Source organism: Plectropomus leopardus, chromosome 22, assembly GCF_008729295.1.
Source record: "Plectropomus leopardus isolate mb chromosome 22, YSFRI_Pleo_2.0, whole genome shotgun sequence".
Classification (NCBI taxonomy): Eukaryota; Metazoa; Chordata; class Actinopteri; order Perciformes; family Serranidae; genus Plectropomus; species Plectropomus leopardus.
Window position 1 is genome coordinate 576991 of NC_056484.1, and position 13083 is coordinate 590073.

A 13083-nucleotide genomic window follows, 5' to 3' on the forward strand; every position below is an offset into this window, starting at 1 on the left:
GATCGTTACAAAATTTAAATCATCGACAGGAAGTGACGGAGGAGAGGTGAACTCACCCAGAGCGCTCGTGCCGTAGACTCTGGCTGGCTTCAGGCTCTTTTCAGCACGAGCGTACTTGGCAGCGGCCACCATTTTCATGGACTTGGTGATTTTCTGGATGTTTTTGATGGACTTCAACCGAATGGTGACTGCAGAGAAGAGAAGATGTTATTCAGACTGACGGCATTTTGGATTTTACATCAACTTGGATGGCATGAACGTGATCTTTCCCGGATCAGATGGACTCTGCACGTTTAAACATCTGAAAGAAGATTATATTTTCTGCATAAACATTATCTTAAGCTCAATTAATTTAAATCTTATTATCAATATAATCATGTTTTTCAGCTCTTACAAATCATGGTTTACTGATGAGAATTCATTTTTTTCCTGTACACTGTAGGTTAGCTGTTAGGTGTCAAATTGACATTTAAATTTACATCTTAAAACTACATTTTTTAACAATGTTTACAATTGTTAAGGAAACTTTAACAACAAGAAGAGAACATTTTGTTTGTGAGTGTTTGTGCTTTCATGTTTCACTATTAATAATATTTTTCCTGTATTTTTAAATTTTGAAACGAGTCAATTTGACCCACACCACAACAGGAAGGTTAAAGGGCTAAACACAGTTTCTTTTAATCATCGTCATAATGTCAACTCGGTCGACTGAAATATTGCACAATATTGAAAGAGAGAAACTGTACAAAACTGGATTTAGAAAATAGCACTTTTTCACCTTCTGTGTTTAGTTCAATGTTCAGTTGAATAATTTTGTAAAATAATTTTCTATCATCTTTTGAAAGCAAACAAGCTACTTGTTGTATTTTAGCAATAAAAAGCAGTAAAAAAGCAGAACTGGGTACACTTTAATATTAGTTCAAGTAATATCGGTATTGCAGTATTTATTGTCATCACATATTCTCCTCATATCCTAAGAAGGGCGGAAGCAACAAAAATTAATCGTTAAAAATTGAGGCGATGACAATGCATAACTGAAAAAAAATCCTGCAGAACGACGTGTTCTCCCGTTGCCGGCAAAAACAACCTTCAACTAAAATAGACCACAGTGGACATGATCTACTTTTAACCCTTCAGGCTCGCTTTAATGTTACACACACTCGTATCGCTCTGCGCACAAAATGCGCTTTTCAAAATCAAGCTTTATGAAATTTTATACATTGATATTATTTTTCTACTTTCATAAAATTATGTTTTTAATTAACGAGTCCTAAACATAAATATCAAATACTAATTAGTTTTAAGAATTTCAACGCTTAAAAATACACACACAAAAAAAAATTTATTTTCAATATACAACACACTAAGTAGTTTTTTTTATTTTTAAATCACAGAATTTTTGTTAGAATAATGTATTTCCTCCATATGCCAAATATGGTCAAAATGACCTCATCAGGTGGAAAGTAGTCAAAACGACAAATTGACCTTTAGAGTCTGAATGTAACTATTTAGTTTCCACAGTGTATTTTAGACTTATTGTAGGAGCTGAGCTGCAAATTCACTGATTACACTCAAATACACAATCTTTTCAAAAATGAATGCATGAAAACAGACAAAATTCTGAAAAAATTAATGAAAAAAATGTGCCAAACAGTCCCTGACTGCCAAGAGCTTTTTGGTTACAAACTAACATGACGCAGCATGCATGCAAAACTTTGCAGCTGTTATGTTAAGTGTATTAAATCATGTTTTGCTGCAGCGAAATCCCTCTAAATACGTTTAAACTTGCAGAGTTGAGTGATATTTCCCTCATAAGTGACCAGATTTTAGCAGAGGCTGTTTAAATGTTGCATCTGTGGTACAGCTGGGGTTAGATTACAGAGTATAACATGTAAATATACTGTTGACTTTGCATGTTATGAGAATAAATCACAAAAGTACTTACTGTCCTTCAGGGTAGCCATGTTCCTGACCTGCCCACTGTGAACAGAGACAGCGCACGAGAGCTTTAACTGCTGGCATCACACAAATATAACAGCATCATTGACAAAATATACGTTAACAGTGCATTTTAGTGTCGTTAGTGAAGAGTTTTATAGCAACTTGATTATTAATTTATCTGCTCGCTGCGCTGCGACTGAGCTAGCATCGGTTAGCTTAGCAGCAGCTGCAGAAGTAAGCGTCGGCTGTTAGCACGAGCTAAACACATCGATACGATTGATATGCGCGTTTGACAGTGGAGAGAAAATAATCATTTATTTGTGCAAAGACTACTCTGTTCACGAGCTCTTCGCACAAAGCAGTAGCATGTTAGCTGTCGTGTTAGCTGTCGTGTTAGCTGTCGTGTTAGCTAGCGTTAGCCTAACGCCGGTGTCATTCATTAGCCGCGGCCTCCACGTTAGCGCGTCCTTGCGCTCAATAACTGCGTTTACGACAAACTACGAGCCGCTCGCTTCTTCAGAACACACCAATAATGAAGTACAGACGCTAAAAACACACAGTTACGGACAGTTTTTAGGGCATTTTTGCAGTTTTACCATTGTGGGGAGAAAACCAACGCGCTGGTCCTCGCGAACATGATTACCGCACTGAAGGTCAGACACGCAGGACTGCGCAGGCGCAGGATTCAGCCAAGATGGACGAACGCTGCCTTCACGGACCGACGGAAAAATCGGACAACACGAGACACACGAACCATGGTTTCTTTGTTAAAATAATGTAATTTTAAATACAGATATTTTTAACAGTAGTAGTAGCATTTTAGCTTCCCTACCTGTTATTTAAGTGTCGTATATTTTTATTTATTTATTTTATTACTTTAATGTCTGTTTAACTCATCATTTGATATATGTCCTCTTTTTGCACATTTTTTAATTTTTTTGTCGAGTTCTATATAATAATAATAATACTTTTATATTTTTGGAAGATACCAATATTAAAACATATTTGGCCGCTGGTGAAATGTATAATAAAAACCTGGCATGTTCACACTCCATTGTTGAAAGCATATAATAAAGCTGAACGATATTTCTATTTTTCATCATTGTTAAAACGAGTCCGTGAACGCGACTCAAGATATCGCGAGTGTTTAAGCCCATGCGCGAGACGATGACGTTAGCCACGCGGAAACTGTTTACGATAGCAGTCGGTGTGTTTTTGGTCCACAGCGGCGGCTCGAGCGGTTTTTGTGTTTAAACCGATTGAACTCAGGTGTTTTCGGGTGTTTGGGGGTTAATATTCGCTGAGGATGGGGAAAGCGGATTTTCTGTCTCCTAAAGCGATAGCTAACCGGATTAAATCCAAAGGTCTGCAGAAGTTACGCTGGTATTGTCAGATGTGTCAGAAACAGTGTCGAGATGAGGTAAAATCTTCCTGAAATCCGCCTTATTTCTGCGTATTTCTGCGTATTTCTGCTTATTTCTGCGTATTTCTTGTGTGTTGTGACGTTTAAAGTGTTTTTGGGTTTTCAGAATGGCTTTAAATGTCACTGCATGTCGGAGTCCCACCAGAGACAGCTGCTGCTCGCCTCCGAGGACCCCAACAAGTTCATGGACTATTTCTCCGAGTGAGTTCATTAATGTGATCTATTCACGGAGCAGGACTCCGGCACGTTAGGGACTGTTAGTTATGTGGGGGGGGGGGGGGGGGCAAAAGCGGGAGGCACGTTAAATGATTTTTAAGAACTGTTGAATTAGTATGTTTTTCATTTTGGCTGGATTTTTTAAATTTACTATTATTATTTTACTACCAATAAAAAAATAAATAAAAACATGCTTACCTGCGGGTATGGAAGGCATATTTTATTATTTTTTCTTTGACATTATTTGGCGTTTTATAAAAAATATTGGCATGAAAAGAAAACAAGATTATGATTTTGTTGTTGTTTGTTTTTTTTTTTTTATATATTGAGACAAATATTAACAACATATTACTCCTGACAGACACAGTGCAGACATATACATCTGGTGATCAAGTAATTTCTCTATTATTTTTTTTTTTTAAATTCATATTTGTTTTAATTTTTCATCATTTAATTTTTAGTTCTTTTTTGTCTTTTTTGCAATTGAGATAAACATTATGTACAACAGATTACATATTATATACATGGTACATACGTATAAAAGTAATTTTTTATGCTTGTTAAATATTTCTTTTTTTTTAGTTTTAGTTTTTGGGGGTGTTTTTTTTTTTCTATTTTTAAAATAAAAACAAACATATTACACCTGACTTGTACGATACATACTGGTAATCAACAATGTTTTATAATATACGGCACATATGACTTCCAAACTTCATGTCTCTCATCAGAAAATAAACTAATCTGATATTAAAATAGTGGTATTTCCTCAAAATCGCTTTATTCTTCGTCTCATTTAAAATGTGTTAAAAAATAAAGCGTTTTCGCAAACTAACCAGCAACACGACAAGAGTGAAAAACCACCGAGGCGTTTTTCATCTCCAAGATTTCAGCTTCATCTTTAAAGTTTTAAAAATACACAGCAGTCCCTTAGCGGTGTGTTTGAGTTCAGTTTTTTTTCCCCACAGCGAGTTTAAAAACGACTTCCTGGAGCTGCTCAGGAGACGTTTCGGTGAGTCGCAGATCCTCCAGATGTTTGTTTACCTCAGCAGCTGTTTACCTGCAGCTGATTCAGTGTGTTTCTCACCGCAGGAACCAAACGAGTTCACAACAACATCGTCTACAACGAGTACATCAGCGACAGAGAGCACGTCCACATGAACTCCACGCAGTGGGAGACGCTCACCGACTTCACCAAGTGGCTCGGCAGAGAAGGTGAACCGAGTCCTCCAAAATAAAACTTTCTGTTTTTTCTTCTAACCGTAAACAACTTCAGCATGAAATATTTAGGAAAAGCAGCTGGACACGCGACAGCTTCCAGAAGAATCAGCTCTTTTAAAATTAACGGTTTAAAAGTATTTAGAGAATGGTTGGAAATTATGGGGTTAATATTTCAGAAATTAATAACCAAGACACATTTAAAAAAATTAAATGTTTGTACTTTGTTTGATCTTAAAAAAAATCAACATTGTCTTTAAATAAATCATGAAAGTTACATGATCACCAGATGTACATGTATGTGCCGTGAGCGCCATGTGTAATATGTTATAAATAATTCTTGTTTCAATTTTAAAAAATACAAAATAAAATAAGTCCAAATATATGTAAATATATCATTTAAAGCAGCGGCCAAAATATTTAGACAGCAGACATTAAAAACATGATTATTTTAAATGTGTAATAATAATAAGACGCATGTTGCCGTTAGGTTTCTGCAAGGTGGACGAGACCCCGAAAGGCTGGTACGTTCAGTACATCGACCGCGACCCCGAAACCATCCGCCGCCAAGAGGAGCAGGCGAGGAAGAAGAAGCAGGAGCTGGACGACGAGGAGCGGAGCGCCAAGTTCATCGAGGAGCAGGTCCGCCGAGGCCGCGACAACAAAGAGACGGACGTGAGTACCCGAAACCGTACGCGCCAAATTTATCTCAAAAAGATCAATAACAATGATATTTCTCTCCTGCAGGAAACTCCAGTTTACACGGAGCTGAAACGTGAAAGTGAAGAAGAAAAAGGTCCGTTTTTCTCTTTTCTCTTTTTTGGTCACATTTCTGTTTTAAACTTCTTTTTTCACACTGACACGTTTTTTTTTCTGCAGTCGCTTTCAACCTCGGCGCCTCCTCATCCGTAGCCGGCCCGTCCAAGTCAAGGTAGGACGGTCTGAGCGTGTCTCTGGTGTCTCTGGGAAACGTTTGAGCGCGTCTGATGTGATATTTGTGTCCGCTCTGCGTCTCCGTAGTTCCGCTCTGAGTGCGAGCGCCCTCCGAGCGGCAGCAGCATCAGCCGCCACCAAGAGGAAAGACACGAGCTCAGACAGCAGAGCGGAGAAGAAGAAGAAGTCTGCTCTGGAGGAGATCATAGAGGTACGGAGGAGGATGTTAAAGAAATCCTGAAAGTTTGGGAAAAGTCATGGAAATCTGGAAAGTTTTCTTTAGCAAAAATCAATTTCCATTTTTTTCTATCAAAATTGCCAAAAAAATTTCGAGAAACAAAAAAAGTGAAAAAATTCTTTAAAAATCACCGTTTTTTTTTTTTTTAAATGGCCAGTGTTTTCCCAAGAAAATCGCTAAAGAAAATCTTTAGAGAAAAAAAGGCCAAAAGTTTTTCAAGAAAATACACCTTTACTTTAAAATTCACCAAAAAATTTCAAATGAACAAAAACGAATCTCCAATCTCTCTAATCCTGTTCTGAGTTCTTTTTTTTTTTTTAAATATCTTTTTAAAAGCGTTTATATGTGAAAAAGAACCAATAAGGAGTAACAGTGTTTGTTTTGGTCTCTGAAATTTTCCTCAGAGACCTGGAAATGTTTTGGTAAAAAAGAGTTTGAGTTTTTTTGTTGATTGCGGCTGTTTTTTGTGCAGATGGAGGAGAAGAAGAAGCAGCAGTCGGTCAGGACGGATTATTGGCTGCAGCCGAACATCGTGGTCAAAGTCATCACCAAGAGGCTGGGAGAGAAGTACCACAAGAAGAAGGCCGTCATCGCGGTGAGGGAAAAAACGCGTCGTGTTTGTGTGACGGCGAGAGAAAGACGGCGCGTTGCTGATCACCGTGGATTATTTTATTATTATTATTTCATTTTACTTTATTTATTTTTATTTGCAGGAGGTGCGAGACAAATACGGAGCGGTGGTGAAGATGATCGACTCTGGAGACAAACTGAAACTGGACCAGAATCACTTGGAGACGGTCATACCTGCACCAGGTAAACTAACCAAAACCATTTAACCCTTTATTAGTCACAAAAACTCTGCAGATTTTAAATATTAAACTGATGGACGGTGGAGTCATCGCGTCCCTCGGCTGGACTTTCTGTCCTCCTCAGCGTCTCGTTGTCGTTAAACTCCCTGCAGGTAAACGAGTTTTGATCCTGAACGGTCCGTACAGAGACACGGAGGCTCTGCTGGAGGGAATCGACGAGAAAAACTTCAGCGCCACGCTCACGCTCGACTCGGTGCGTATTTCTACACGTCTCACATCGGCCAAAAACTGCAGCCGACACACAAAATGTATTCCTTTATCATCAAACATACGCCTGTATATTGAAAATTAAATATTTTTCTTTTTGTTTTCTATTTCCTGTTCGAGTTCAGATCAACGGTTTCACCAAAATAACAAAAATCATATTTTCTTATTTGTGTCAGGGATTATTTCGCCTTGCAGATAGTTTTGCACGATTCAAAGTACCATGTGCAGATGTGAGGAAGTGCACGTAAAATTAGAGCTGTGCACGTAAAATTAGAGCTGTGCACGTAAAATTATTCAACGGTGAGACTTCGAACGCCTTTCACACACAAACAAACAACATTTTCTCAGTGAAAAACACATTTTTAACACTGCAGCATGAAAAAACGACTGACAGAGTTTTCTATCAGAATTTTGACACTTTTTTCTTGTAAATTTACAATATTAATCTCATAATATTAGGGCTTAATTTACGAGTTTCGCTCATAATATTGAAATTTGTTTTTGTAAATTTATGAGTTTAGTATCATAATTATTTGACTTTTATTCCCGTGAACTTACAAGTTTACATATCTCACAATAATAGGACTTAATTCTCCTAAATTTTTTTCTCAGAATAATAAACTTTTTGGCATGTAAATTTACAAGGTCATTGTCACAGTAATACAACTTTTTATGAGTTAAATCTCGTAATATTGCAACTTTATTTTTGTAAGTTTAATTTTTTTCTCATAAACTCTCAACAACTTTTTTGTCTTGTAAATTTATGACTGTAATATAATAATAATGTGGCTTTTTTCTCGTAATTTTTCGAGTTTAATATGGCAATGTTGCGATTTTTTAAAACTTAAATTTTCAATTTTAATATTGTGATATTGAAACTTTTTTCTAATAAATTTACGAGTTTAACCTCGTAATATCACAACTTTATTCTCATAAATTTGTAATTATTTTTCGTGTTTTCATATCTTCTGTTTTTTAGGGTAAACAAAGAGGGAAGAGAGTGGACGTCGCTTATGAGGATTTCTCCAAACTGGCCTGAAAAAAACGACGTTCCCGCTCGACGCTCAGGGACTCTACTGTGTCAGAGTTACTTTCCCATGATGCACCTGTACATACCCACACCCGCCACCGTGCTCCCAGTGAGTCGTCACAAACTCAGAGAAATGTCAAATCAAAGTTTTGTTTTTTATTTTGTATTCATGTTCAAGTTGATCTTTAACATTTTTTGTGTAAATTTTTGTCCAAATAAATTCAAGAAAAAGTGACTTTTTTTTGTTCTTTGTGGAAAAAACGATCAAAGAAACGTTTCAATTTTTAACGAAAACAGAATAAATTCAGTGAATGAACGTGCACACAAACACCCGTGGGAACAAAAACACGTCTTCCTCACTCTTTTTAAACGGGTGTGACGGACTTGAAAGCGTGGACTCCGGCGTGTGCGTGGCGGCTCAGAGTGGCGGCAGGAAGCTGTTGAGGTCGGGGACGATGTAATCGCTGTAGTGGCCGTCGATGAAGCCTTTCCCGCTGTTGTGGATGAACCAGCAGTAAATGTTGGAGCCGCGCCGCTTATCGCGCCTGTAGTCCTTCTGCCAGCCCCTAAAAAACACACACACACACACACACACACACACACACACACACACACACACACACACACACGTTCATGGTTTTAATAAGAAATGTGTTCAGAAATCAGCTTGTGTGCTGGAATGTAACTAATTACATTTACTCAAGTAGTACTCAGTACAAATTTGAATTACTTTCACTTTACTTGAGTATTTTATTTTCATATCACTTCATACTTTTACTTCACTAAATTTCAGAGGGAAATATTTTAACTTAAAACTACTTTACTTTACTTACTTTACAAATTAAGAATTTTAAATTAAAAAACTCTAGTTAATAAAATATGATGTTATAAATTCATTTTCCAAACAGTTTAATAAATATGTAATGCTTTTTCAATTAAAAAAAAAAGTGTTGTGAGTGGTTTTTTTTCATTCATTTTTTTGTATTAAATAATTTTGAGTTTGATGGGTGTTTTTGAAAAATTTTTCCAAAAATTTTATTATTATTATTAATTTATTTTATTTATTCAGCAAACTTTTGACTTTTTTTCTGCAGATTTTTCTGCATTGGGTACGTACCTGGTGACGAGCAGCCTGTTGCCCTTCACCTCCATGGTGGCCTCCTTCTTCAGAGGGTCGAGTCCTTCGTGCACGTCATACACGCTCACGTCCGGCTCTCTGGAGAACTGGCCTGAGGGTCACACACAGTTTCAGCTTCAGATCCAACAGTTAAAGACGATTTTCACCGATTTAATGAGGAGCTTCACATAAAACTCAGCCGTCTCTGCAGCAGAAAGATATTCCTCTTTTAAACTGATGCTACATGAGCAGAGAAAACGTTTAAACCTGTGAACCCGAGCGCATGGGTTTGTTTTATTTGGGAAAAATAAAAATTAGCACCATGGCAAGAAATTTTAATTCATTTTAATTTCATTTTAACTTAAGTTCTTGTCATTTGTTATGTCTTATTAATTATTTATGTGTCTTTTTTTATTCCTGCGCGCTCAGAGACGTACCGATGAGTCCGTGGACCAGAGGCGAGTACTGGTTCTCGTTGGGGATGTAGATCCCGAGGAAGTCGACGTTGACGGGATGTTTCTTCCACACGCGGTGCAGCAGCACCATCACCTGGATGTTGTTGTTTATTATGACGGAAACATGAGAGTTTTTCACGATGGAGATCCTCACTCTGAAACACACAAACCGACACAAAGCGAAAGGACAGCATGAGACACAACTGTCCTCTGATGTCATTAAAACAGCGCTCCTGAAATGGCAATTTCCAGGCCTGGAAAAGTTCTGGAAAACTAAGACATACCCTAAAAAACATCATCAACTTTTTAAAAGAAAAAAAGGAAAGGGAAAAAAAACGCCATGTTTTTAAATCATCAAAAAAATTCAAAAAATCAAGAAAAAAATTTAAAAATTCTTTAAAAATCACCAACAAATCGAAAGAAATAAATCTTTAGAAATCACACAGATGTTTTAAAGGAAAGACAACTGCCATAATTATTACTTTATAAATCCCCTAAACAAAAAAAAAATCAAGAAAAAAATTGCCAATATTTTTATTTAAAAACTGGCAAAAATTTAAAAGAAAAAGAAAATTGCCACAGTTTTTCTTTAAAATCACAAACAAAAAAAAAACCCAAATGTCTAAGAGACAAAAAAATAAAAATCACGCAGAAACTTATTAATAAAAAAAGTTGAAAATTCTTTTATCTTCACAAATCAGCGTCCTGACAGTTACCCGTCCTGCGTGATGTCCGCCGTGGCCCCCCAGGTGAAGGAGTGGTTGCTGCTGCTGTCGCTCACGGCGATGCTGTCGGTGCTGACGGTCACAGCGACTCCGTCAGGCTGGTAGTACACGGAGATGGCGCCAAAGTAAGTGCTGAGTTTGCTTTTGTGCGGCTGCTTGGAGCCGACGAGCCTCCCGTTTACCGCCAAACCTTCAGGAGGGACGGATCCGCTTTATTCGTGTGTCAGATATCTGTGCACAGCTGGTGCGTGTGTGCGTGCGTGTGTGTGTGTTACCTGTTCCCGAGTCCGACAGCAGGTTGAGGATGTGACCGGGTGTGGAGTCGACGTTGAAGCAGACGTCCATGTTGCTTCTGGGCAGGTGGACGATGAAGTGAGGGTCGTTATCCACTGAGCGAGAAACACTGAGCTCGTCACACACGCAGAGCATTCAGCGGGAGGACTGTGTGTGAGTGTGTGTGTGTGTGTGTGTGTGTGTTACCTAGGTTGACCTGTTGAGGAAGGGCCCACTCCTCCGGACCCTTCGCCGCCTGGCTCGGGGGCGCCGTGGTGGTCATCTGGACCCAGGGGGGAGGCTGGTAGAGGACTCGCACCGGAGCCAGACCGTTAGACGATGAGCCTCCTCCTCCTAGTCCTCCCATACCTGCACACACACACACACACACACACACACACACACACACACACACACACACACACAGGTAACACAGGTGTCATTTCATCAGCAAATCTGTCTGTACTGATTTTAGGTATATTTTTAGTAATTTTCTTTTTTTCCTCCAAATTTTTATTTATTTACTTATTTATTTATTAGGATTGTTGTCCACTGATTGGCAAGTTTTTTTCTGTTTATTTTGCATTTCTTTGTTAACATTTTTCTTTTAATTTTTATAAATTATGTTAGCTTGGTTTTGTTGTTATTTATTTTTTCTTCATTTTTATTCCTTTTTTTTCTTACATTGAGAGGAGGTCTGTTGGCTTTATGACCTCTCCACAAGTTTTATTCTTCATTATCTAAATTTTATGCAGTCTTATGTATACAAATAAATTATCATTATTATGATTAGTAGTAGTAGTAATTTTTTAAATCCCCATCACAAAAGATAATAACAATGCTAACAATGTTATAATAATAGATTCCTGTTGTTATTGTTATTATTATTATTATCATTATTTATTGTGATAATGATTTCAGCAGCATTGTCGAATATACATTTGCATCTAAATCTAGCTGCAGATCTGCTTTAAATTTAAAGCAAACGACATTAAAAATCCAGTTTCAGCATCAACCGGTGTGAGGAGCGATTCTCCTGTCGGGCACCTGAGCAGCAGCCGTGTTTGGGGTCCTTCGGGGAGTCGGCCAGCAGCCTCTCTTTGGCGTCCTCGCTCTCCACCAGCAGAGCGGTGAGCGGTGTGACGAACTGGTGCTCCACGGCCAGCGCCATGATCCGCTGGGTGATCTTCCTCTTTTTGGCAGCGGTCGGAGCCAAAGACCTGCAGGAGAGACGCAACGCAAACAATAACTGACAATAATTCACTTATTTCTGCAAAACCCTCATTTACTGATGGAGCTGATGCAGAACCCAGATTTTATATTCTATTCTAAATGTCCTTAAATTGGAGAAATGTCCCAAAATCATCGAAATGTCCCATAATCTTAGAAACCCCCAAAATCCCAAAAACGTCACAAAATCACAGAAATGTCCTAACATCCGAGGAATGTTCTAAATCCAAACAAATGTCCTAAAATCCAAGAAATGCCCTTAAATCCTAAAAATGTCCGAGATCAGAGAAATCAGAGAAATATCCTAAAATTGTAGAAATTCACAAAAAAAAAATCCTAAAATCAAAGACAAATCCTACAAACGTCCTAAAATCCTCTAAATTTCCTAAATCCAAAAAAGTCCTAAAATGTGAAAGATGTCCTTGAATCCTAGAAACCTGCATGTGGCTGCTGTGTTTGGCCCCTGGCCCCCTGTCATTTTGTAAAACTGGCCCCTAAGCAGAGTGATTTGAGTGTCCCCGTTTAAACTCATGTTTTTCCAAATTTTCTTCATCGTTTTTGGACAGTGTCTCACTGCGTGTGTCCTCGAGCGTCTCACCTCTCGGCGATCAGCTGTTTGATGGTGATGTACGCCCACAGCTGTCTGGCGAAGCCCGTGAAGGAGTGCTGCTGTTTGGCCAGCTCCGTGTCCAGCTCCGCCATGTCCCCCTCCGTCTCCAGGGTGATGTCCAGACGGGCCTGCGGGACAGGAGGACACTGCCGGTGAGTGTGTGTTCATGTTGTTAGCACCTGCTGGTGTGTGTGTGTGTGTGTGTGTGTGTGTGTGTGTGGACTCACGGTGGACGCGGTGGTGAAGCTGGTCAGCGTGTCGCTGTCTGACGGCAGCACTTTTCCCGCCACCACCAGCTCAGAGCCGCTGAAGAACTTATCAAAACGGTTCTGAGTGACGTCAGAGACCGAGTCCTCCGGGAACTGGACCGTGATCCTCCTCAGCAGGGGGGAGGACACCTGGCTGTAAAACGTCTGCAGGGAGGAGGAGGAGAGAGGAGGAGGAGGAGTGAGGAGAGAGAGGAGGAGGAGAGAGNGAGTCCTCCGGGAACTGGACCGTGATCCTCCTCAGCAGGGGGGAGGACACCTGGCTGTAAAACGTCTGCAGGGAGGAGGAGGAGAGAGGAGGAGGAGGAGTGAGGAGAGAGAGGAGGAGGAGAGAG

The 13083-nt window shown here is 39.1% G+C and overlaps 3 protein-coding genes across 3 annotated transcripts in view; 1 reads left to right on the plus strand and 2 right to left on the minus strand.

Moving 5' to 3' along the window:
- Positions 1-3: 3 nt before the first annotated feature.
- Positions 4-2638, minus strand: atp5f1c (ATP synthase F1 subunit gamma; the record flags this gene model as incomplete). Its single annotated transcript, XM_042511738.1, has 3 exons — positions 2538-2638; positions 1946-1980; positions 4-188 (listed from the first exon to the last, which is right to left on the minus strand). Coding segments are annotated over exons 1-3 (261 nt in total), but the record flags the coding sequence as incomplete, so codon positions are not given.
- Positions 2639-3130: 492 nt separating this feature from the next.
- kin (Kin17 DNA and RNA binding protein) lies at positions 3131-8210 on the plus strand. Its single transcript, XM_042511157.1, has 12 exons — positions 3131-3361; positions 3471-3565; positions 4546-4589; positions 4670-4792; positions 5286-5470; positions 5543-5591; positions 5675-5726; positions 5816-5939; positions 6439-6561; positions 6680-6779; positions 6928-7028; positions 8022-8210. Exons 1-12 carry the CDS (start codon positions 3248-3250, stop codon positions 8079-8081), a joined length of 1170 nt encoding a protein of 389 aa, XP_042367091.1. The 5' UTR covers positions 3131-3247; the 3' UTR covers positions 8082-8210.
- Positions 8211-8391: 181 nt separating this feature from the next.
- The window catches only part of itih2 (inter-alpha-trypsin inhibitor heavy chain 2), a 14794-nt gene continuing 10102 nt past the window's right edge, over positions 8392-13083 (minus strand). Inside the window, exons 13-21 of the mRNA XM_042511159.1 lie at positions 12710-12895; positions 12471-12610; positions 11690-11862; positions 10850-11011; positions 10645-10758; positions 10361-10559; positions 9627-9799; positions 9190-9301; positions 8392-8638 (exon numbers count right to left, since the gene is read on the minus strand). Of these exons, the coding sequence (XP_042367093.1) occupies positions 8491-8638; positions 9190-9301; positions 9627-9799; positions 10361-10559; positions 10645-10758; positions 10850-11011; positions 11690-11862; positions 12471-12610; positions 12710-12895 (1407 nt within the window). The 3' untranslated portion in view covers positions 8392-8490. The remainder of the gene's footprint in view (positions 8639-9189; positions 9302-9626; positions 9800-10360; positions 10560-10644; positions 10759-10849; positions 11012-11689; positions 11863-12470; positions 12611-12709; positions 12896-13083) is intronic.